This window comes from Gekko japonicus, unplaced genomic scaffold (assembly GCF_001447785.1).
Source record: "Gekko japonicus isolate JY-2015 unplaced genomic scaffold, Gekko_japonicus_V1.1 scaffold32, whole genome shotgun sequence".
Classification (NCBI taxonomy): Eukaryota; Metazoa; Chordata; class Lepidosauria; order Squamata; family Gekkonidae; genus Gekko; species Gekko japonicus.
Window position 1 is genome coordinate 2,535,333 of NW_015167527.1, and position 25,395 is coordinate 2,560,727.

The 25,395-nt window shown below is 40.4% G+C and overlaps 1 protein-coding gene across 1 annotated transcript in view; it reads right to left on the minus strand.

The window, feature by feature from the left end:
• Positions 1-25,395, minus strand: part of GPHN (gephyrin) — a 406,541-nt gene that overhangs the window by 241,899 nt on the left and 139,247 nt on the right. The window contains exon 5 of the mRNA XM_015413285.1: positions 11,068-11,106. Within this exon, the coding sequence (XP_015268771.1) occupies positions 11,068-11,106 (39 nt within the window). The remainder of the gene's footprint in view (positions 1-11,067; positions 11,107-25,395) is intronic.

Here is a 25,395-nt window from a genome sequence, read left to right on the forward strand (position 1 = left end):
GGCAACCAGCCACCCCCCCCCCCCCCCGCATTTTCCTGCCTGTGTGGCCGAGGCCTATGTATATTAACTTATGTGATTTTATGTATTGTATTGTTTGAATTTACCGCCCTGAGCCAGCCTGGCCGGGAGGGCAGGGTAAAAATCTAATAAATAAATAAATAAATAAATAAAATATTTTTCTGTGCATGAGTCTATGTTTTCCTGACTATGCAACTTTGCTATACTAACAGATATCTCCAATAAAACGAAGTACCAGGCAGTTAACAGCTGTGAATGCTAACTTAGATTTGTTAGACATAAAAGGAACAGGAAACACTGGGGTAGGGAATTAGCTCCCCTTCTCCCCCTCTGTAAGTCCACTGTCTCACTGTAATAAATGTAAACTTCATGATCTGAGCACAGGCTATTCAGAAAATCAGGGCTCCATTGGCATTGCTTTTTTCTCTTAGGGATACTGTGTTGCTGTCTGTTTAAAAGAGTAGAGGCGGGGTAGAGTATGATCCAAGGCAGACCTGGAGCCCAAGGCCAGGAGATTGCTGGAGCTAACTAGAGGCAAGAGTGGTTTTGTTTTGAGACGCTAAGTGCCTCTGTAGGCATGAAGTGTCAGCAGAAAATCAAACAAAGATTAAGCCAGGATACCATGTTTGCACCTCATATGAAACCACAGTTAAATTTAATTGTGGCTGATAAGCCAGCTTCATATCCTGGTATGACATTATTGAGCTATCGTTAGTGTGGTGGTGCAGGTTTGCATGATCAAATAACTTTGTTTAATTAACCCACGGCTGTGCACCACATCTGAATCAAACTACAGTATGCAGCTTCTTGTGTTCTGCAAGTTCTTAAATTCTCCAGGACTCATAATCTGATAGGATTTAAAAAAAAACAAAAAAAAAACATAGGATCAGTTATTTAGTGCCTGGTTTATATGGGCAGTCCTGTAACTGAGGACACAACAATACTGCCAGATACAGTTTAAGCAACAAAGTTAACTGAAATTAGAATACTCTCTAACAATGTGACTAACTCAATCAATTTCAGTTAAAATACCTAGTAAAATTAGCTTTTAAATGCAACCACAATAAGAGAAAGAAAAGCATATGGACAGACATTTCAACTGTATGTAGTACATATTAAGCTAGCCAAATTTTAGTCCTGCATATTTTACTTATAAATAAAGGACTGCTAAAAACAGGTGTCTTCACTATGTATCTGTATGGAATATCTGATGGATAAAATGCACGCACAGAAATGTTTACAAATCAGAAAGAGACATGGATGACACAATTTCACTGAAATTTCTTGAGCAGTATTTGTATTGCATCTTTCATAGCAATGCCATTTGAAATTACTCTTACATTTTTTGTAAAGCCAAAGTTATTCACTCGAATTAATAAAGTCTAATCTGCCAAAATACCGATAGCTAATGCAAAACTTTACCACCAGTTGTGGAAATCTGATCAGGATTCCAAAGTTGTACACTGCCACTAACATGCTGAACCTCTTTCTTGACTATAATGAATATTTTAACGTGTTCCTCATATGCATTTTGTATAATAGAGTCATTGTTTATATGCAACTAAATGCGCAAAATTCTCCCCCAGTTCTAGATTTGGCAGGCCATTTACTCTCTTTTGGTTTCAGTTCTCCAACTGTAAAATGATTTTACAGAAGGGGTGCCACCAAATTATTTAGAGCTCATGTATTATGGAATGAAGCTAAGTAAATACATGGAACCTCTTTCCAAGCACATAATCCGTTAGCACTATCTGAATCTTGCTCCAAAACCTGTTTTCAGCAAATTATTTTATACGTAGTAAAGTTTCCCAATTTCTCTAAGGAGCTCAAGTTGGTTACACAGGGTTCTTATTTACGTTCAAAAACTCAGACACATTAGACTGGGGTGAGGCGATTTGTCCCATGGTTACCCATTGAAATGTAGTGAAGCAGGAGCTTTAAGCTGCATTTCCTAAACCTAAACAGAGCACTCTAGTTACTACATCAATTTGAGCATATTGTTCTACAAGACAGCATTCCTCTATTGCCCCCAACCCATCTTGAGCCTGAAATCACTCTCCTTGTCCCATGGTTACCCATTGAAATGTAGTGAAGCAGGAGCTTTAAGCTGCATTTCCTAAACCTAAACAGAGCACTCTAGTTACTACATCAATTTGAGCATATTGTTCTACAAGACAGCATTCCTCTATTGCCCCCAACCCATCTTGAGCCTGTAATCACTCTCTTTTCTTTCTGTCCTGGAACCAGCTTTTGGCAACCACAAAAACAAAGGCAGAAAGAGTACCTAATTTAATCATATTAACTGTAGAATGGAGATGTCTCACATTGCCCAGTATCTGGCCAAGAGATTGTTAATCAAAGACTCTCAGTGATTAACCACAAAAGGAAACTGCTGCATTAGCATTTGCCAAAGAAAGAAGACTCCCCCAAATTAGCATTCCCAACAAAAGGTTGTCCCATCTTAATGTAATCGAAGTATCTGGTACAGCCTGCCTAAGCAATATTCTTTTGATCATACAAAACTTGCACACATCGAAGTGATGATGGTGAAAAGGCAGTACTTCACCACCATTGAGCCTGTGCATAATAATCCAACTAAGCTGTTTCATGTGGTTCCGGGCTTTTACATCATAACCTAGGGAATTGGATTCTGACCACATGTCAACTTGAAATGATCAATTTGCTACTTACTTTGCAGACAAAACTGCTCAGATACACTCTGGGTTGGATGGTGCTATAGATACATGTTCCTATTATGTATCTTTGACATCTGCTTGTCTGATTTATACAGTCCATTTCAAGAGGAACACAATGACCCTTTAATTCCAAATCATGAAAAACCTATCCAGGGATGATCTGATTAGGGTTATGTATATTAGAATACCAAAACATCCATCACAACAGATAAATGAAATGCAAGAATTCAGCTGCTAGTTCTTAAACATAAGAGAAGCCAATGTTGGATCAGGCCAATGGCCCATCCAGTCCAACACTCTGTCACACAGTGGCCAAAAATACCAGGTGCCATCAGGAGGTCCAGCAGTGGGGCCAGGACACGAGAAGCTCTCCCACTGTTGCCCCCCCCCAAGCACCAGGAATACAGAGCATCACTTGCCCCAGAGTTCCTATCTATACCATGTGGCTAATAGCCAGTGATAAACCTCTGCTCCATATGTTTTAACTATTTCCCTCTTGAAGCTGTCCATGCTTGTAGCTCCCACCACCTCCTGTGGCAGTGAATTCCATGTGTTAATCACTTTTTGGGTGAAGAAGTACTTCCTTTTATCTGTTCTAACCCGACTGCTCAGCAATTTCATTGAGTGTCGAGTTCTTGTATTGTGAGAAAGGGAGAAAAGTACTTCTTTCTCTACCTGCTCTATCCCATGCATAATCTTATAAACATAATTGACCCCCAGTATTCGTTTCTCCAAGCTAAAGAGCCCCAAGCATTTTAACCTTTCTTCATAGGGAAAGTGTTCCAACCCTTTTATCATTCTAGTTGCCGTTTTCTGCACTTTTTCCAATGCTATAATATCCTTTTTGAGGTGTGGTGACATCTTGCTTACCCTTTCTGCCAAAATGGATTTGGAAGAGTTTTATCCTGGATTTAGAAGACTTTTACTTCACTCACATCGTTCTAAGACTAGTTTGGACTTAACAGGGAACTTAAAATTAATTGAACACACTAATCTCAAATGGTTAACATAACTGTTTAATGTGTTATTAAATTACTTTTATTCCCCCTTCCTGTCTTCATAGGACTCCCAAAATGGCTAGCAATCATAATAAATCCAATAAAACAAAAATAAAATATCATTAACAGCACAGCAATCAATGAAAAGAACAAAACATCAGATTGATAAAATAAAAATACAACCTGATAAACAACAATAATCAGCAAAGAACATATAATCAAGGAGCAGTACTTATTTATCACAGAGTATGTGAATATGAGAAAAAAATGATTTTTTAACTAACAGCATGATGATAAACACTCAGAGGAAAATCTAGTCTTGCCATGATATTAAAGATGAAGGTGTAAACATTCAATGACTGATATATTATTAATTGGTCTCAAGACTAAAGGAGATCATGAGTGCTGAAGGTGGAGTGCTAAGAGATGTAAATTAATTTGAGCAGCTGATTATAAAACAAAAAGAGCATTTACTATGATGGATATATAAGATTTTACTTATATATCGTAGAATGGAATGAAAGAATTTGGAGATGAAGTAGTGCTTGGACCTCTTCCCTCCTATGTCCCATCCCAAGGAATGTGGGTTGTGGGGTTAGGATGGGTTACACATCTCCGACAATGGTGTTGTTTAATGCTAGATCTATCAACAGCAAGACCTCTATTCTGTGAGAGTATCTTGCAGAGTACAATACAGACCTGGCTTGTGTGACTGAGACCTGGGTACAGGAAGGCAAAACTGTCGCCCTTAACCAACTTGCCCCACCTGGGTTCTCGGTCCTTCACCAGTCCTGGACAACTGGGGTGCGTGTGTGTGGCATTGCTCAATTGAGATACTTTTACCTTTAGGGCGCTCCCCACTCCAAAAATTGCCAGCGTTGAATGTGTCAGCCTGGCATAGGAGGCCAAGGAGAGTTTGGCTATATGGCCCTCATGCTAAAGCAGCCCCATGGTATACTGTGGAGCTGTGGGTGATGAAATGAGAGCTGAGACAGCTAGAGCAAGTGTGATGGCATACTCGTGACGAAGTGACAAGAACATCTTATAGAGCATTTATGAAGGTCTATGAGATGGCGGTGAAGGCCATCTATGCAGCCTCCATCGCATCTGCGAAGTCACGCCTAGGCCAATTGTTTACAACTATTTGATAAGAACATAAGAACATAAGAGAAGCCAATGTTGGATCAGGCCAATGGACTATCCAGTCCAACACTCTGCCACACAATGGCCAAAAATACCAGGTGCCATCAAGAGGTCCAACAGTGGGGCCAGGACACTAGAAGCCCTCCCACTGTTGCCCCCCCCAAGCACCAAGAATACAGTGCATCACTTGCCCCAGACTGAGAGTTCCTATCTATACCTTGTGGCTAATAGCCACTGATAGACCTCTGCTTCATATGTTTTATCTAATTCCCTCTTGAAGCCGTCCATACTTGTGTTAATCACTCTTTTGGTGAAGAAGTACTTCCTTTTATCCGTTCTAACCCAAGTGCTCAGCAATTTAAAAAGTGCACTGAAAGTGGATTAGTGTGTGTGATCACTGCCTTAGAGTACATTTTCTGTATACTGCTTTGGCTCCCTTTAAGGAGAAAAGTGGCATAGAAATGTTATAAAAACAAATAAATATATATGCTCTGCACACCATATCTTCAGAAAACTTTCTCAGCAGTTTCATGTAGATTTAACATAAATCTACAACATAAATTGGGACAACATAAATTCTAATTAATTTGACTCCAAACCACATGGTGTCAAGCAACAGTCCCCCAGTAACACATTGTAGGACCTGTCCTTCAGGAACAATTGCAAGAACAAAACATTGCTTCCATGCTGCATCCCAGCCAAGTCTATAGGACTGAAAATCTCTGAAAGACACAGATGAACTTATAGGGTTTTATTGTTCTTCTCTAGTTCCTAGCCAAGGTCATCCACCAGTGTAACTAAGGCCATCTCATTCCAGAAACTGGGTCAGAAATGACTGGTATAATAAACACTATTATTCAGAAGTTTCCACCGTTACCTTCAAATATCTTTCCGCATGAATGGCATGTTCAGGACAGAGCAACAGCAGTTCAAACTGATGGCATCTAAAGAAGGATTTTTCAATAAAAGCCTGACTATATTTTACAAATTCTTCAGAGAAGAACTTGATGAGCGCCACAGCCACTCTCATATAAGAAAAACAAAGGCCAGGTCTTTCTGTGATTATGATTTCGGAAGTGTCTGTATTGCTCAAATAACATTGGTTGTCCAGGCATATCTACTTCTTCTATCTTAAAACCCAAAGCAGTCCTATTTTGGACTCTTAGCTCAAAACAAAAGCATCAAAATGAAATCTGCATAAAGATTGGATAGAATAGTATTAGCACATTCAGATTTTTCGCTCTGAGTATACAGAAGATGCTACCAGCATACATGACATGAAAGCTTCTCTAGATGCGGTATGTTTACATTTTATGCTGAGCATTTTACTACTACTACTACTACTACTGCTGCTAAATTCTGTTTTGTAGCTTCATACTTGTGTCATGTTTAAGGGTGCAGAGTCTGTGCCACAAAGCCAGTTAGGTGTAGTGGTTAAGTACGCGGACTCTAATCTGGGAGAACCGGGTTTGATTCCCCACTCCTCCACTTGCACCTGGCTGGATGACCTTGGGCAAGCCGTAGTTCTGATAAGAGCTGTTCTTGAAAAAAGAGCAGTTTCTGTCAGAGCTCTTTCAGCCCCACCTACCTCACAGGGTGTCTGTTGTGGGGAGGGGAAGGGAAAGGAGTTTGTAAGCCGCTCTGAGACACCTTTGGGTAGTGAAGGGCGGGGTATAAATCCAATCTCTTCTTCTTCTACTACTACTTTCAGTACCATAGGCATTCCCTGGTTTCCCAAAAGGGCTGTATTTATTATGCAACTGGGCCATAAACCTTCTCTGCAATATTGCCTCATGTGGCATGTGTATTGAGAGGAATCTGTGTTTGTAGATAATTGTCTCCACTAGTGATACCTTGGTCCAGCTATTTTCATACAGTTTGATGACTCCTGGATAATTGTGATATCTAGTTCTTTGATGTCTCAGCTGAAGAGTCTTAAAACCCGCTTCAACAAATAATGCCTGAACAAGAGTTTTAGCTAAACTCATTTTTTAAAAAAGAAAAATTAAGTGTACTGTAGTAGGCAGCTGCTTCAAAGAAATACAGGGACTAGATAGGCCATCACTGGGAGGATTTTTGTGAAAGAGGGGGGTGAGTTGTCTGTAAGTGTTGATGTAGTTAGTAATCACTGATAATACCAATGCCTAATATGATTCCTTACACTCATATTTTAAGTTCAATTTTGAAATGTATTCTTTTTTCATTAGTTCCTGTATTACATCATTGGAAAGGAAGCTGCAATGATGAGGTAAAGACTTAAACATAAAATCTTTGCAGAAGTGAAAACTGGAGGCAAAGGAACACTAAAGCCATAGGTACCATAAAACAAGGTTCATGGAACAGGGGTATATGCATAAGCAAGTCAAGAATTGCAGTCTGCTTTGCTTGAAATGTTGGATGCATCAAATGATGATTAGAATAGGCACTATACAAGTAATTCAATCTTTTCAAAGTGAACAGCAGAGGAATTAACATGCTATTGATACCATGAAAATTTCAGGCAGCAGATTGCAAAGAAGACCAGAGAAGTCATGGCTTGATAAAAATAGATGTACCTGGTTAGAAGGGAAAGAAAAATCTTTAAAAGTCAAAAGGTTTTAATTTTAATGGTGTGTTTAGTCCTGTCTACAGCTGATATTCAAGCTTTCATTTGATTTACAAGAACTGCTACACGTATCTTACGGTACTATGCTAAAGACAGATAATTTCTTAATCAGGATTTAAAGGAAGATAGTTCCAAGTCACAGTATGGTTTGAGAAATATATATGTGAAAAAATAATCACAGAAGTCCACTCAGGAATGCTACATCTATACTGCGTCATTACAGGAAATTGGTGTCTTTTAATAAAGTCACTTGATATTCCAGAAAGAATACCTGAATATTTTCATATAAAATATTATAAGAGACAAAGGGGGATTTTAGTGTAATAATATGTGGTTCTAAAGAAATCAGAATATTCAGTGACTACACTATAAAATAGAGAGAACTTCTGAATTTTTAGGAAGACCAAGAACTAAGAACTTCTATGAGGGAAATTTTGTGTCATTGTTCACAGATACGTTTTTAGAAGTATGATAGCATAAGAATCTATAACAGAGAAAATTACTGAATATACAACTAAGGTGCTTTAAAAGAAAGAAAAGCATGCATACAAGAAATCAGGATTTGAAATTCTACTTTAACTATAACAGACTGAAATAATACAAAACTCTTATTTTACCAAGAAATTCATCCAAAAGCTATTAGTTCAAAAGTATTAAGCTTCTGGTCTATATAAAAAGAAACTTCCCTGAAAAAGACTTCGTAAGAGAAAAAATTACTTCAAATCAAGAGTGGTAATTCAGATTCAGACATATAAAAAATTAAAAAATTAAAAGTGATATCACAGATAAGCAGATAAGACAAAGCAGTCCTGAAATAGGGCAAAACCTGAGCACAGAATATGCTTTTGAGCTGAATATTGGGAGTGCTAGATAGGCTATTTTCAATAAATAAAAACATATTTTCCTTAATTACAAAAAACCCTACACCTTTCACTAAAATGAATATACATCAGTGTCATGTTTAAAATAAACTCTAGAATTTGTGTGTAATTTACTATCCCAGTTGGAAGTCCCCAGTACATAATCAAGAAATCTTCTCTTGAAAGTTTTGCTCTGATATTTTGTCAGATATGATTTTTCAGGTTAAAGAATATCAGATAACTAGAACTACTTGACTGCAGTTATATTTACCTTAAAAAAAATCTAACCTGATGGCAACCTGTTAAGAGTAATGGTTCAACTTAAAACCAAAGATTTACAGCAGCATTATAAGCTACTTTAGAGATTAAAGAATAAACTAAAGGAAGATTTCTGATTTCTGGAACAGAAGAATGAGAATTCTTTCAAGATACTCAATTCTCTCTGAAATAATTTGTGACCATTTCCCATATGAAAGTTAGGGGGAAATCAGTGAAAGTTAAATTGGGCAGAAATTTGGGTCTGGAATTTAGGGAAGATTGGAATTCTTTGTAATTTCTGTACAACTTTTACAATATTGTAAGACAGATTCTAGCAACATTCAGATATATGATCTTCAACATGAAGCCATCAATGCAAGCTTCAGCAGGCATGATATACTGCCATCCAACTAGTAAAGTGAAAGGATGTTGGTTCAACCAGGTTTTAGGTCATTTGTATGGAAAAGGCAGAGGAAGAGAAAGAAGATAACAGGAACAAGAGGCAGCAGAGATTATTGTGTGAAACAGAGAACTGGTCCTTAGTTTTTATAGTAAATACTACAAGTATTCTCAGTATCGTAAGGGTACATCTGAAATGGAAATATTATTTTGGAAGGTCCTTTTCTATTGGGAGTGCTGCAGTGAGAAACACAAACATTTCAAAAGGAAAATTCTTTTTAATTTAAATATTTTTTTAAAGTTCATACCTTTTTGCTACACTTGTAAGAACAAAGTAATTTAGATGGAATGTAAAGCTCAACAATTTGCTCACTAACCCCAACTCTCTCCCCAGACTGCCAGAAAGTTAGTCATTGAATGGAATTATCTTTCCTACTTTTTCCTTTAGAACATGCTAAAAGTGCTTTAATTATACTAACTACATCAACAGTGAGATTTCACAAGCTTCACACTGTAACAAACCTTAGGGTGATATTTGTTTTCATTTTTCTGCTTTTAATGCAGATAATTTCCTCTTCTGTAATCAGTGAAAGAGCCAGGTTTCATTACATATGAGTCTGGTCGCGGGGAGGGCGGGGTATACATTTAATTCATAAAATAAATAAATAGTATTCTACCTAAGTCTTTTAAAACTAACACTGCTATTACTTGCTATACTCTTGGCCATGAAAACAAAGTTTCCAACTTAGGGGCAAGCAGTATGATATGCCTCCTTTGCAATTTCTTTCCTAATTTGTATCCATCAAAATATAATCTTCTAACTTGATTTCAATATCAATAAAATGGGCCAAGTAATGCCAAGTAGCCTAATTGGATGATTCCAACAGGCACAGTCTGAACCCATTTATAAACAGCAAGTATCCTTGTTACTAAATCTTTACATATCTTGAGAAAGATTTATGAGATAAATAGCTGAAGAAAAGGCTATAAATGAGATCCAGACCCGCTCAATCTTTCTAGGGGATGAGATTGAGAATTCTGATGAAAAAAAGAGAGAGATAACATTTTAAAAATGTGGGTTTATGAGTTTTAACAAGGGAATGTTGGTGCTATATCTGAGCATTTTCACTTCCTCCCATTTTTATTTGCATGTTTGGAAGAATAAGCAGTAAAGAAGCAGAAGAAGAGTGGCAAACAATCAGCAGATGGACAGGATTGCATAAACCAGCACTGCTGGTCTGAAGTCAGATTTCAAGGGCAGCACAGGGTCAATGTAAGCTAGTGGTCAAGCGGACATGGCAGGAAGGAAAAGACAGACACGCAACCAGTTGATAGAGCAGTTATCAATAAATCAGCAGGTGTGCAAAGCATCAGGGTAGCAATTCCATGAAGACAGCAGATGCACACAGTAGCAGGGGAGCAATGCTAGCCAATCAAAAGAGGGAAGAAGGTCAGCAGGAGGTAACTGCCCATTAACAGTCATATACAAATGGCAGCAAGTAGTCATGGGCAGTACCTTGGGTAGTCCTATGTCAGGCAATCAATGGTGAAGAGGATCATTCCAGGCAATCATTCGGTAAAACTTGGGTTGCAATGCCAGACAGTCAGCAAGTAGACAAAGCAGAAAGAAAGCAATGAATGCCATATACTTTTTACAATGCAGAGTATCAAGAGGGCAGTGCCTACAAATAATCAAGTAAAGGTCCTGGCAAGGACAAAGAGAAGCTCTTGAATAGATTGCCAGGCAGCAGGATGACATTAATATTTAAGTAATTAAGGATATTGTAAGTGAAAGAACCCCAGAATCTGGATGCTCATCTTCCAGTAATAGCATTAGATCAACGAAGTAATATAATGAAAATCCACAAGAGTACAGCACACAAATGGAAATGAATCTGAGCCCTGGTGCTTAGGGAGGTCTGGGGACCCTCCTATAAACAAAATTTTGAAAATGAGAATCCACAAGGAAATTAAATAAATGGGAACGCATCTAAAACTGCTTCTAATAATGATTTCAAAATAAAACAAACAAAAATACTAGCAAAGAACTAGATTAGAAATGATTGGCTGGGATTGAAGATGTTGCTTACCCCTCTCTGGAGCCCACAAAATGGGAATGTTGGGAATTTCTGCAGCAGAAAAACAGAAGAGAAAAAGGGATTTCTGACTCCCAGGTTCAAGGAAAAGCAGATCAATTTAGGGATGGTGATGTGCTTAGTGCAAAACAAGAACTGGACAGAACCTTTGCCCATTCCCAGATGCAAACGTTTTCTGAGATTTGAGAAAGGTTTGAAACCCCCACAGTATTTTAAAATTACAGTCTCCCCCTCCATTCACAAAGCAAGAATATCACTTACCTGAAATTAATTTCCCTTGAGGAGTTTGTCCACATACAGCCTACATACTAGGTGATGATGGCATTTTTCATGAAAACAAGCTTTATGTCTAGCCCCCCCCCCCTTTGAAAGATGAAATTATGTACACACACACACTCACACACTGCAGACAATGCCAAGCAGTAGAAAAATTTTATATCATAACAGCATTCACCCTGTCCTCTAAATACAAAACAATATTTTATAGCTTGCGGAATTTTGCACATATTTTGCAGTAAAGAGCTGAAGTGAGACTTTATGTGGACAGTACTTTTCCTATGAAAATTAATTACAGATACCTACCTTCCTTCCTTCCTCAAGTGGTTTCCCACACAGAGCCACACATATAGAAGAATGAAGTACTGTTACAACATTAGTAATGACTCAATGTTCTTTAAATCACTGTGTAAAAACCTGGAGCACAAATACTGTTCTGCATTCCATAAACTAATCTATTACATAACATCAAAAAACTATTCAATACCTTTAATTAAGAGCAACCAAAATAACAACTCAGTATGCAAACTGGAGGACTCAAAAGCGTTGCATATTGTACTGTATTATTTTGGCTGGTCATAATAAAGGTATTATTATGTACATGTGTTCGCACTTCCTAAACTTTGATTTATGTTAATTCTGAATGGGACCATTTCATCTATCTGACTATAATTTTACGTGGTGTATCTGCTAAGAAAGCACAAAGCAGGAAAGAAGGAAAGTGGTTTGAAGTTTATACCAAGTCACATAGGTATGTAAGAATAGTATTTGACAACCAAATATAGCTTATCTGATGGTGGTGGAAAGTGCCATCAAGTCACAGTTGACTTATGGTGATTCTGTGGGGTTTTCAAGGCAAGAAACATTCAGAGGTGGTTTGCTGCTGCATGCCTCAGAGTCATGACCCTGGTATCCCTTGGAGGTCTCCCATCCAAATAGGCTGACCCTGCTTAGCTTCCGAGATCTGAAGAGATCAGACTAGTCTGGGCCTATCCAGGTCAGGGAACATATCTGATACACTGAAATTTTTTTTTTTATAGTTTTGTAATGTAACAGTTTGTATAAGAGGTGTATCAGCAAAAATGTAAAGTTAAGAGACATATAAAGAACTTATGTGTAAGTGTTCGCTGGAAGGTAGTGTGAAAATGCATACCCACCCACCCACACCAGTGTGAAATAGGAAATTACCACATGTGTGACTCTAGTATCATTTCATATACCCAGCTGGGAACAGTACAACACAGAAATCCATCTGAGCTGAAAGAGGTAAATTTATCATACTTTATCAAACAAAGGATCATTAAGCGGTATACTTCTCAGGGAACAGGCTATTGAATAATTTATTACATGGAAATGTAAAAGTTTTAAGATAAGATACTTAAACATCCTTATTTTAATCATATGTATTTTATTTTACATTTAAAGCAAAGATCATTTTTCTGAATACTTTCTTACAGAAGTAGTAAATTAGCTAATTTAAAATATATTTTGTTAAAATTAGTGTGTATTGTCTGGGAGGCAACTTGAACCCAAGAATCAGATATATGTACAAAAGCAAGACAAGAAAGAATTAACTTCACCAAAGAAATTCATACCCCAGAAAGCAGGGAAGAGGATATATCTGTAATTTGGGTCCTCATGTCTGACTTAATAAAACCTTGTATTTTGGAATAAGAAGCTGGTAACTAAAAGGCTGCAGGGAATCATTTTCAAAGGATACAGAAGTGAAAGTCACCAACAAACAATCATATCAAGAAAAAGCTTCTGTTGGCCAACATTAACCATGACCAAAATCACTGCACTAAACAATGAATATTCAATTTATTATATAAGTTGGAACCTTTCTCCAGTACACCTACATATATTGCTTGGCTCCAAAGAACTGCTTTGGATCACACAAGAGCCTTGCCCTATAACAGCGAATTTTGGACTAAAATAAAAGGTAAAGATAAAGGTTTCCCTTGCTCGAAAGCTAGTCGAAGCCGACTCTAGGGGGTGGTGTTCATCTCCGTTTCCAAGCCGAAGAACCAGCACTGTCTGAAGATGTTTCCATGGTCATGTGGCCGGCTTGACTAAACACCAAGGCACACGGAACACTGTTACCTTCCCACTGAAGTGGTATCTTTTTATCTACTTGCAATTTCTTGCTTTTGAACTGCTAGGTTGGCAGGAGCTGGGGCCAGAGACAGGAGCATCATACGGCACTAGGGTCTCGAACTGCTGAACTACAGGCCTTCCGGTCTGCAGCATAGCGTCTTAACCTCTGAACCACCACGGCCCCTTATTTTAAAAATAGCTGATCCCAATTCTTTGCAAACTATCCTTATTTCAAGGCAGCCTTCATATCCCAGGCAGTAAACCTCTGAATACTAGAGCTAGAAGGCAACACTGGGTGAGAACTTGGCACCCATGCCCTATTTCTTGGCTATCTGATGTGTGAGGGTTCTCCTCGGGAACCAAAAGTCTAAACTCCTGAAATTTAATTTTACATTTATTTGGATCCTGACTGAATACATGAAAAACTACTTACTTATACAACCTAGATCACCCTTCTCATCGTAGAGCTTTTACACTGGCCCAACTAAATATTTTTCCTTCAAAAATATTAACTGGTCGGTATAACAAAGTCCCTTTCCATGAAAGGAAATGTATCTGTCCTTTAAAATCGACAGATTCAATCCATCATATCATCTTGGACTGACAACTGCACACAGGCCCACATAAGAAACCCCTTTCCTCTCCACTATATCCTAAACATTGTATTAACAATGACAGAATAATACAATGTCTATTAAATGACACAAACCTGGATATCACAGCTCTGGTTGTTTCTTGGCTGAAATGGTCAAAGATAGACACAAGATTTTTGTATGAACAGCCTTATTTTGTTGTCTCTGTAATGCTTTCTTGCTCATATTTTATCACATCATGTATTTTATTGATATGCCATTAAAGGTATTTGATTTGATGTAAAACTAAATTAGAGTGGTTTATTCAAAGATGGTAGATATATGAAAGCATGTTTTTTCAAGGACAGACTCAACAGTTGAACTAACCTCACTCGTTTAAAGGAATTACATGTCACAGATCTGATTCATGAAAGAAGAGGCATGCAAATATGTACTTAGGCAACCTAGGTATTGTTCCACATCAATATAACTTAACTGAATATCTCTACTTCCTCTTTGACAGGAAGGTTTATTAATCAGTTTGCATGGAATGCAGATAGCATAGCACAAAGTAGACTGAACCAGTGGGAACCTGCAAAGAACTTCTGGGGTCCAGAGTGGTGGCAGCAGCCATGGTGGGGTTGGAGGTAGGGTGCTGCACTAGGCCAGGGGTGGAAGCATCAGGGCCTGAGGCAACAATGTGGGGGGGGGGGGGAAGACAAACCAGCAGTGGCAATGGGGGGCAGACAGCCCAGCAGTAACATTGGGGAGTAGGAAGGAGAAACTATAGGGATAAGCAGGGCTGGAGCTATGGTGGGAGCAAGGAGGATTCTTTGTACCCACTAACATGTCTCTAGTGCTGCTTCTCCCTTTAGTCTCATATTTATTTATCATATTTATATCCCGCCCTCCCCCGCGGACGGGCTCATTGATTAGAAGCAAATGAGAAAGTGCAGGGACGGTGCCTGAGGTGGTGGCTAAGGAGGTGCGTGGATGGCTAAGGAGGTTCCTTCTCACCCCTGCTTCAGCTGTCCTCTTTAAACTTTCCCATTGGCTTTTAACTGATGAGATTGCGGAAAGAATCAGTGCTGGAGATAGGCAAATGGATGCAAAGAATTCTCCTTCCTCTTCCATTAACTCCAGCACTGCTCCCCACAGTCTGGCTGGTTATAAGCCAATGGGAAAGTTTAAAGAGGGCAGCTGAGGCCGGGAGCCGTGATAGGCCTGGTGGCAGCGACAGCAAGTTTCCTAAGCTGTTTGCCCCACAACTTTGGCAACTCTGACTCTCCTGATTGTCCCACAGCCTTGCTGCTACAGCGGCAGCAACAACAACTCTACTGGCTGCCTGGCCCATAGCTTCGCGGTCTCAGAAGTGGCTGCAGCAATGATTCACCCAGACTCCTGTGTTTCTCTCATTTGTAAATGCTGCTCCAATATCTCTTCCCCTTCAGCCCTCCTCCTCCTTGCCCGCCTGCTAAGAACAATTCTCGACATGGGCACACTCAACTGTTCTCTGTTTTTTGGTATTTTAGTAAATCCATCCTTTTTTCAGTTTTCAGATTTTTCTGCAAACTTGGGGGTGTCATTCAAGTTTGTAGAACCATCTGTTTTGTGTCAGTGTGGCCCCAATCCAAGGATTTAAGTATCTGCAGATTGGGCAACACCTATTAGAATATAACATTTTTAAAATCTACTTAGCATAGTTGCAGTTGCAAAAGGGTTTGCAGATCTCATATATAAGTCATAGTAAAGGTAAAGGTTCCCTTGCTCGAAAGCCAGTCGAATCCGACTCTAGGGTTGCGGTGCTCATCTCCGTTTCAAAGCCAAAGAGCCAGTGCTGTCCGAAGACATTTCCGTGGTCATGTGGCCGGCATGACTAAACACCAAGGTGCACAGAACGCTGTTACCTTCCTACTGAAATGGTACCTATTTATCTACTTGCAATTTCTTGGTTTCGAACTGCTAGGTGGCAGGAGCTGGGGTTATAGATGGGAGCTCCCTCCGTCATGCGGTGCACTCGGGTCTCGAACTGCTGAACTACCAACCTTCCACAGCCTGCAGTTCAGCGTCTTAACCACTTGAGCCACCGCAGCTCCCTATATAAGTCATACATACACAATATTTTGTGTAGCATCTCCTGCTGACCCACAAAGTCAGCCTACAGTTGATTCCACTTGGCGTGCCTTTAGGGAATTGTCCTGCAATACCCCTGATCTATCATTATGTCCTTTATCTGGACTCAGTGCATACTAGAGCTCTATGAAGACCTACTCCTGAGAAACTTCAGGACTTTATTTAATGGTCTCAAGAAAGACAACAAAAACTTCCCTCTCCCATATTTAACCTTGGGAAGCCATTTTGAGAATAAAGAAGCAACTAGTTCACTTTTAGAAAACCTGGGATGGGTTGGCCAATATCTTGTGTAAGTGGAGAAACAAGTGGGTATACAGTGAGTTGTTTGTTTCTTGTTGTTATTAAGAATGGTCAAAGTCAGATATTTGACTGGTAGATGGTATTCTGTAATTCAAAACCTAGCCAAGTTCCTGGGAATTGCAGATGTATCGCTACAGGATTCTTGCTGTTCCAAGCAATACTGACTTCTGGAGCTGAGCTTGTGTTAATTGCTCAATGCCCAAAACGTTCACGTGTTTCTTGAGACTTCTAGGCACTGCTCCAAGAACTGCAGTGACAACTGGCATAATAGTAACCTTCTTCTCCCAGAGGCGCTCTAATTCTATTCATAGGTCTTGGTATTTTGTGATCTTCTCCTGTTCTTTCTTTTCTATTCTGCTGTTTCCTGGGATTGCAATGTCAATGATCCAAACCCTATTTCTCATTTTTTCTACAATTGTGATATCAGGGGTGTTATGCGCTAGGTGTTTATCTGTTTGTAATCAGAAGTCCCAAATAATCTTTGATTTATCATTCTCCATGATCTTGTCTGGTTTGTGTTCCCATGAATTTCTGGCTGATGGTAAGCCATACTTCTTGCAAAGATTCCAGTGCAACACAGCTGCAACTCTATTGTGACATTCTTTATAGTCAGGTTGAGCAATTTTACTGCAGGCACTGTCCATGTGGTCGACTATTTAAACCTTGGTATTGCAGAGTTGACACTTGCCAACATCACTGGTCTTCTGAATCTTGGTTTTCATACTTTTCGTTTCAAGTGCCTGCTCTTGTGCAGCTAGAATGAGTCCTTCTATTTCTTTCTTCAAGTGTACATTTTATGTTATCAACTTCGTTCTCTATGTTTTTCAAATATTGCCCATGCAAGTGCTTTTTCTTCCAGTTGTCAAAGTGAGTTTTGATTGCAATCTTTTTGTAATCTTCTTTGGTTTCTGTAACGTTAAACAAGTCTGCCTTGTATACTTCAACTAGAAGCTTCTCTTTGCTTTTCTTGGTGTAGTCATTCTTTTTTCTTCTTCAACTTTCAATAGACCTCTTCCATCTAATTTTCTTGGTAAGAAAAGACGATCAACATCACTTCTATGGTGTAGTGAGTGATGCATCGTCATTATCTTGTGAGTATTGGAATCTATTGCTTCTAATTCTGCTTGTTCCCAATCAATAATGCCAGCTACGTATCTTAGAATTGGGAATGTCCATGTGTTAATTGCCTTTACCATGCTGCTTCCATGGAGCTTGCCATATCTTTTTAATTCTTTGGTAATACTCCCTGGTTGCATTTTTCTAAGCAGGGGTATATTTGATGGCTGTCAGATTCCAAAATCCCAAGATATATGTTGTTTTCTTTACAGCTCAGTGTTCTGATGCTTTTGTTGTTTGGCACCTTGATTTCTTCTATTCAGTGCTAATGCTGCACACTTGTCAAGGCCAGATTATTTTGCTGTATCTTTGCTGAATATTCGGACTGTATTGCGTAAAGAATCAATTGCTGATGATGACTTTCCATACATTTTCAAGTCATCCATATACAGTGTGTGAAGTCTTTGGGCCTGTCTTTGAAAGCTGGTATCCTAGCCTGTGCGGTTGAAAATGGCAACAAGAGGTTTTAGAGCAATAACAAACAGCAGCAGTGATAGTGAGTCTCCTTGGAAAGTTACTTGTTTGATATTAACTGTTCTAATTTCTTCTCCATTCACTATCAACCTGGTACTCCATTTACTTATAGCAATTTTGATAAATGTTATTACAGTTTTGCTGATGCCTATCATTTCTACCATTTTATTTATTTATATTTATATTTTCAGGATCCATGTATGAGGGAGTGAATCAAATGTCTTCTTATAATCAATCCAAGCGACATTCAGGTTGGTTTTCTGCCTTTTACAATTTTTAGAGACCATTTTATCGATCAGTAACTGATCTTTAGTGCCTCTGACTTTTCGGAAAATTCCTTTTTGTTCATGTGGTAAAATTGAATTGAGCTGTAGAGATTCTTGAATGGAATTGGCTACAATTCCATTCGGTAGTTTAAAAGTTGCTGAGAGGCAGGTAATGGGGCAGAAGTTAACTTGGCACTGCTCCTTTCTCTTCATTCTTCAGAATGAGCTATGTCCTGCCAGTTGTTCTAATCTTCTACTGCTTTGGAATGGAGCACATCATTAAGCTGTTACACCAATCGTGGATGAAGACCTGACAAGTTTTTAAGCCAATAAGCAAGGATTTCATCTCTTCCAGGTACTGTCCAGTTTTTCACTTTCTTCAATTGTTCTTGCAGGCTTTCCAGGGTTATTGTAAGATTCTCCATTTGTTTTCTTTTTATCATCATCATCATCATCATCATCATCATCATCATCATCATCATCATCATCATCATCATCATCATCATTGTGGTCTTTTCCTTGTGTTTCCACTTGGCCACGAGCTGTAGCACAAGTGGAAATTTTGTGCTGAATCCAATCCAATGAAATTTATTTCCAAGTTAATGCACTTAGGAGAGATCAAAAATCTGTGAACAAAAATTGCCCCGCTGAGGCAAATCAGTGGTCCATCTAGGTCAACATTCTATTGCCTGACAATGATCAGGAAGTACCTATTCACAAGCAGGATAATATTATGGCATCTATCCAGCATCCGGTCTCTCACAGTGGCCAACCAGTTCCTCTGGAGGGCAAAAAACAGGGCACGGAGGCAGAGGCCTTCCCCTGATGCTGCCTTCTGGTACTGGTATTTAGAGGTTTACTGCCTCTGAATGTGGAAGCTTCCTTCAGTCACCATGTCTAGCAGCCACTGATAGTTCCTCCATCAACCTAATTCCCTTTTAAAGCTATCTATGCTTGTTGCCAACACTACATCCTCTGGCAGCAAATTCCACTCATTGTATAAATAAATATTTCCTTTGTCTGCCCTGAATCTACTATTCACTGTTATTAACTACAGTCAAATAGACTTCTGTTGCATTTTCCATAAAATCTGTACTTTTGGCTTTAATGTCTGATATCTAGTAGCAGACCTCTCCCCTATGTACTATCAGATAATTTTAAAAGTAATTTATTCTAAATGTCATCATAAACACTCTTAAACAATGTGTTCATTCAATAGATTATGAATTGTTTGAGTGCCTCCTCAAGTTTCTTGCATACACATTTGAATGGGTGATCTTGAATTTTTATATTTTGAGTTGTTTTTGCCATGGCTCAGTGGTAGAACATCAGCATTGCATGGAGAACAGCCCCATAGCTAACAACTTTTTGGTTGGGGGGGGGGGCAGTGTTTTGCTTGTGGGGCCTGCCATTATATGTCTGTGTGGAGCTGCCATCCCATGCTCTTACTTCTAAATAACAATTAATTAATAATAAATACAAGTGTCTTAAAAATGGCCAGAGTGATAATTTTTAAAAATGTATATTGAATACAGAAGTGGAGAATCAGTGGAAATACACCCCACCCATTCTTACAGAAGTCAAGGTGCTTAGTGCCATATTAGCTTTCCAAATCCAGCTGGAGATGCCCAGAACTGAAATAAGAACCAGGCCAGGCCCCACCACACAAGGCCACATTGAAAACAGAAGGAAGGCAGTGGAAATACACCCCCTCACATCCATACAGAAACTAAAGTGCTTAGTGCCATTAGCTTTCCAGCTGGAGATGCCCAGCAGCTCAGAACTGAAACAAGAACCAGGCCAGAAAATACACTAGTCCAGGAGAAGGCTTGGAGAAGGAGGCCTAGCCTAGGGCAGGCAGCAGCCACCAGATCTCACCAGCAGCAGACCACCAGCCTGCCTCAAAGACACCCACCCCAACAGTAAAATAACAACAACAACAGGGATGTACTAACAGGAATGACAGGATTGCTCAGTGGAAACAACCGGAGAGGCTTGAAAGGCCCTTTGAGGAAATGAGAGACAGGAAAAATGCCAATTGACTTGCATGGACTCCACTGAAATACATTACAGCACAAGAATTGCAAAGAAAATGTGGAATGGATTTTCCATTAAGGTCTCTGGAATGACAGCCCCTGGGAGTAGCAGAAGTGTTTTGGGACTGGGGGTAGGAGATGTATTCTGGGACTGGAATGACAGGACCCAGAATGGAATGACATCCCCTGGGAACAGAATCTGTGCACTGGGACTGGACCTGTCAGTCCAGTCCCAGCACTCAGATTCTGTTCCCAGGGGCTGTCATTCCATAACACTCCTGCTACTCTCCGGGGCTGTCATTCCACTCTGGGGGCTGTCATTCCAGTTCTAGAAAATATCTGCTACCCCAGGGGCTATCATTTCTCTCTGGGGACTGTCATTTTATATATTTTATTCCTATTAACTGTAGAAGTATAACAAGTATCACTTAATCCTATGTATGACTAACGAGCTCAATAATAATATTATCTGTAATAACACTTTGTATAGCAAGTGACATAGCTAAACCAAAAGCAAAGCAGATTAAGAGTTGTTCAGAATGCAATTCTGTTGCAATTCATATCCTTTTGGCTCTGTTGTAGCCATAACAGCAAATCAGGTATTCTCAGATTTCGGCTTTACAACCCAGTTAGGCTTGAAAAGTTACTCTTAAAGTTACAGAGCTATTTGTAGCCAGAAGGAGTTAATTTAAAAGTTGTAGAGTAGCATTTCATAAATAAATGGAGAACACAAGAAAAGATTAGACAGTAGTGCCCCTCCTCTATCTTTGATGGATACCTATCTGCTTGTCAAAATTTAGAAACTGTACAGGAAAAGTATATCCACTTGTATACCCTTCAGTTGGCCTTCTTGACTGGTGATAATTGTCTGTAGGCTAGGAAAGACTAGGTCAGTTAAAGGAGACCAGTGTCAGGCCATTATTAAAAAAAAAAAACCTTGATCCAGCTAACTTTGATAATATTCATTCCATCTCCAATGTTCCATGCCTGGAAAAGATGTTCAAAGTGTGTGGTGTTAATACAACTTCAGGGATTACTGGATACTAAGATGTATTTTAATCAGGTTTGGGGGCAGAAACTACCTTTGTTACCCTAGTAGATGACCTACTATCTCATAGTGAACATTAAGCTGAATAAAACATAGCTGCACTTATGTGTAGGCAGGGGTCATTTCCTGCAGGAGCACACAGGAGCAGAGCTCCAGCAGTAAGGAGTTCAGGGGGTGGCACATGCAACAAGCCCTGCCCCCTGCTCCCAGCAGCCCTCAGTTGGGCCATGAGGAACAAGAAGCAGCCAGGTAAGTTGCAGAGCCCCCCCCCCAGGTACAAGCTCTCCCTCCTCTGCAAGGACAGATCTGCACGTCCCCCCCCAATAGACAGCAATCGAAAACAGTCCAGTGGAGCCTGAGCAGTGGGTGTTGCCTTCTGACACACTTCCGGTAATGTCAGGGTGTGTGGCATATGCGAATAAGTTATGCTAATGAGCTCCTGCACCTCTTTTTCTGCAAAATGATCTCTGTGTGCAACAGTTGTTCATCCATGCAGTCACACATGGGTTCTGCACATGCACAGGCCAACTGTGAAGAGGTTTTAGAAGCTCTAAAGAAGCCTCCACTACACTGCTTTAATGCCTTTTTTCAGGGTGAAAAGAAGGGAGAAGAGCACCCTTCCCTCAGGTCCTTGAAGTTGCTGCTGGAGAGAAATGCCATTATCCACCCTGACCTGTATAGCCCAGGCTAGTCTGATCTTGTCAGATCTCAGAAGCAAAGAAGATTCAGCCCTGGCTAGTATTTGGAAGGGTGACCTCCAAGGAATGCCAGGGTTGTGATGCAGAGGCAGGCAAAGGCAAAGCACCTCTGAAATGTCTCTTGTCTTAAAAAAACAAGTCTAGTTTGCCACCTAGTGATGCATAATGCTAAAAGAGCTAGAACTTCTGGTTGCTAGACAACAATCTCCTGGTTATTCTACACACAATGCCATATGATAATTAATTAGTGTCATTATTAAAAATACATAATAGGGGAGGAGGGAGGGATGTGTGACTGCACAGGTAGGGATGCCAGCCTCCAAGTGGGACTGGGGGATCCCCTGGAATTACAGCTTATCTGCAGAATACAGAAATCAGTTTCCTTGGAGAAAATGGATGTATTGGAGGTGGGATCTATGGCATTGTATCCCACTGAGGTCCCTGTCCTCCCCAGGCTTCATCCCCAAGTCTCCAGGAGTTTCCCAACCTGGATTTGGCAACCCTACCCCTCCCATCCTCTTCTGGTGGCCAGGAGAGACCTGGCAATCCTATGCACAGGTGAGCACTTGATGAACAAGTTACTGGTAAATGCAATCATGTTGACTGTCCTTTACTGCATTGTTTATTGTCTCCTGAACTATCGCTTACCTGAAGTTACTGAGAAGGTAGCCCTGTTTTTACAGTCTACAATAAGAGTCTGTCAGGAAATGTTATAGCATTGGTGTAGTGGTTAGGAACACAGTGGTTAGGAGTGTGGACTCTAATCTGGGAGAGCCGGGTTTGATTCCCCACTCCTCCACACGCAGCTGCTGGTGTGACCTTGGATCAGTCACAAGTTCTTTTAGTGCTGTTCTCTCATGAGCAGTTCTTGAAAGAGCTCTCTTAGCCCCACCTACCTCACAAAGTGTCTGTTGTGGGGAGGGGAAGAAAGGCGATTGTAAGCCACTCTGAAATTCCTTCCGGTAGTGAAGGGCGCGGTATAAATCCAATTTCTTCTTCTTCTTTTCTCTTTTATATAGCTTTGTACCCCCCCTTCAACTGCTGTTTGTAGTAGTCCATGCCAATAAAGGTGACTGATTGACTGACTGTCCTTTACTGTTCAATGATAATCCAATCTGATTGCAAGAAACTTCTCATGCTCTTGACCCTTGGTTTCTCCAGTGGTGCAGCCTGGAAAGCAGCAACCTGGTACTCCTCCTGTACATTTGCACTGTTGTGGGTCCTGGCTCTGCTGAGGCTGAGTATTCTTCAGATGCGGTAGAGGCATGGAGCAACCTAGCCTCCTCTGGAGTCAGCCAGCACCTGAGGGAGAAGAGGCCCCAGCATCTGCGCAGGAGGGGCAGCAAGGTGAAGAGACTGAGGTGCAGTCAAAGGGAGAGACTCATCCAGAGCCTGGCCCAGCACTCCCAGTTGGAGAAACCCCAAGGCTAGAATCCCCACCTAGCTCACCTGATTGTTCCAGACACAGGGCACGCCAGTGTCTGAATGTGCAAGAGAGAAGGAGGAGTGCCAGTCTTCAACTGCTGCAAAGGCAATGTGAGGAGCTGTGAGTCTTTGCAGATTGACTCCCAGGGAAGGGAGGGTCTGGTCATAAACAACCCCTCTTACCTGCCTTGGCACGGAAGCAACTGTGCATCCCGGCTGTCAGCCTCTGCTCCTCGCTCCTTACTCCTGAAAACTCTGACTGATTTCCTGGCTTTCTGACCTTCGATTCTGTTTCTCAGCTTGCTTTTGGACTGTGTATCCAGCTTTCAGTGAAGGGTGTCTGTGGCGACTGGCCAGACCCAGCACAGGTACTTCCATCTTGTTCCACTATAGCTCACACCTGCCTTCCACAACCTGATAAATCAGCTCACTATTCTCCCAGTGTGGGGATTGCACAGTCCCCAGAGGGGGTGGAGTCTGGCTCTCCCCCACTAGTTACCTCTGAGGGAGAGGCAGGGCCAGACTGGGCCCAGGACCAGTAGATATGCCCAGGGGTCTTATGAAAGGGGGGCTCCCAGACCAGGCTGAGGAGGAAAGGAGGGTCTGAGCTCCCAGAGCCAGAGAGAGCAGGAGACAACCAGTCCTGGAATAGAAGAGGAGCTGGATGACAGAACCCCCTTTCCTTCCCATTCTAAGGCTTGAGGGGAGTCTGTCCAACACCAACCAGGATAGTAGAGGGTGGAAAAACAGAACCAATGTGGGAGGAGTCTCACATTTGGCAAAGAACTTCTCTGGACTTGAAAATCTTAAGAGGGCTAATGGTGGAGAGCCTGAATCTCATTGTCCAAACAGGCAGATGTTTTTGCTGTTTTAATGTTGAATAGTTGGAAAGGGCAGGTGGCCTGGGGCTCTAAAGGCTTACCTGTTACTAGACATTGACTTGATTGTGGGACAGATAGATGAACCAAAGAAAATTGATTGAGTAGACTTCTTACTTTTTCTCTTTGGGTGAAAACTGATCTTCCCTTACTATGGATATGGAAACTGGCTATTATTAGACAGCCATCCAGCCATTTTTTAAGGACAGTCCTTCTTGAGAGCACTTTGGCTTCTAACCAGCTAGCCTGCTATTGGCTATGAGACTTGTTGAAGTACTGTTGATATGATAGTGAGCTACCTTTCTGCAACAGAAGCCTGTTCTTCTATTGATGTGTGGTATTTTATTTTGCAGCATACACTTTTATGTAGATTTCAATTATTTTAACCTACTTCACATGCATACATCACACACACACACAATAATTTATTTACTACTTCTAACCTAAAACCTGAGATACTGTTTGAAGGACTGCAATGATCAACTGTAATCAAGTTATGAACAAAGAACTTTTAGTAATCATTCTGAATGTTCCTGTGTTTGTTTAAATTTGTTTAAAATGGAGGATCTAAAGTAAAATCCAGAGGAGTGTCATGTTAGTCTGCTGTACAGTCCATGTTGTATAGTTCATGGAGCCAAAACAAGTTAATTTTATGGTTTCATCAAAGGTATAGTCAGCAGTATATTGAAACTTTTTTGAACTATATGCTGTACTCAGACACTTCAGTTCTTAGGAAATAGTAAAGCTGTAGTCATTTGTTGCCAATGACACAGAAAAAGATTTAAATGTTCTTGTGAAGAAACTTACAAAGCCACTGTACCCTTGGGTCCCAAAAGACTGGAAAAACCCAAGGGCCATCCCTAGTCTCTGCTTGGGGCTGACACCCCTTTCCTTTAGTCCTGGGGACACCAAAATTCTTTCTGAATAGTGACCATCACCACCACTAAATCTGAAAAGTATTTCCTCCTAGGCATATCTGTACATCTAGCACTCTGCACTGCAG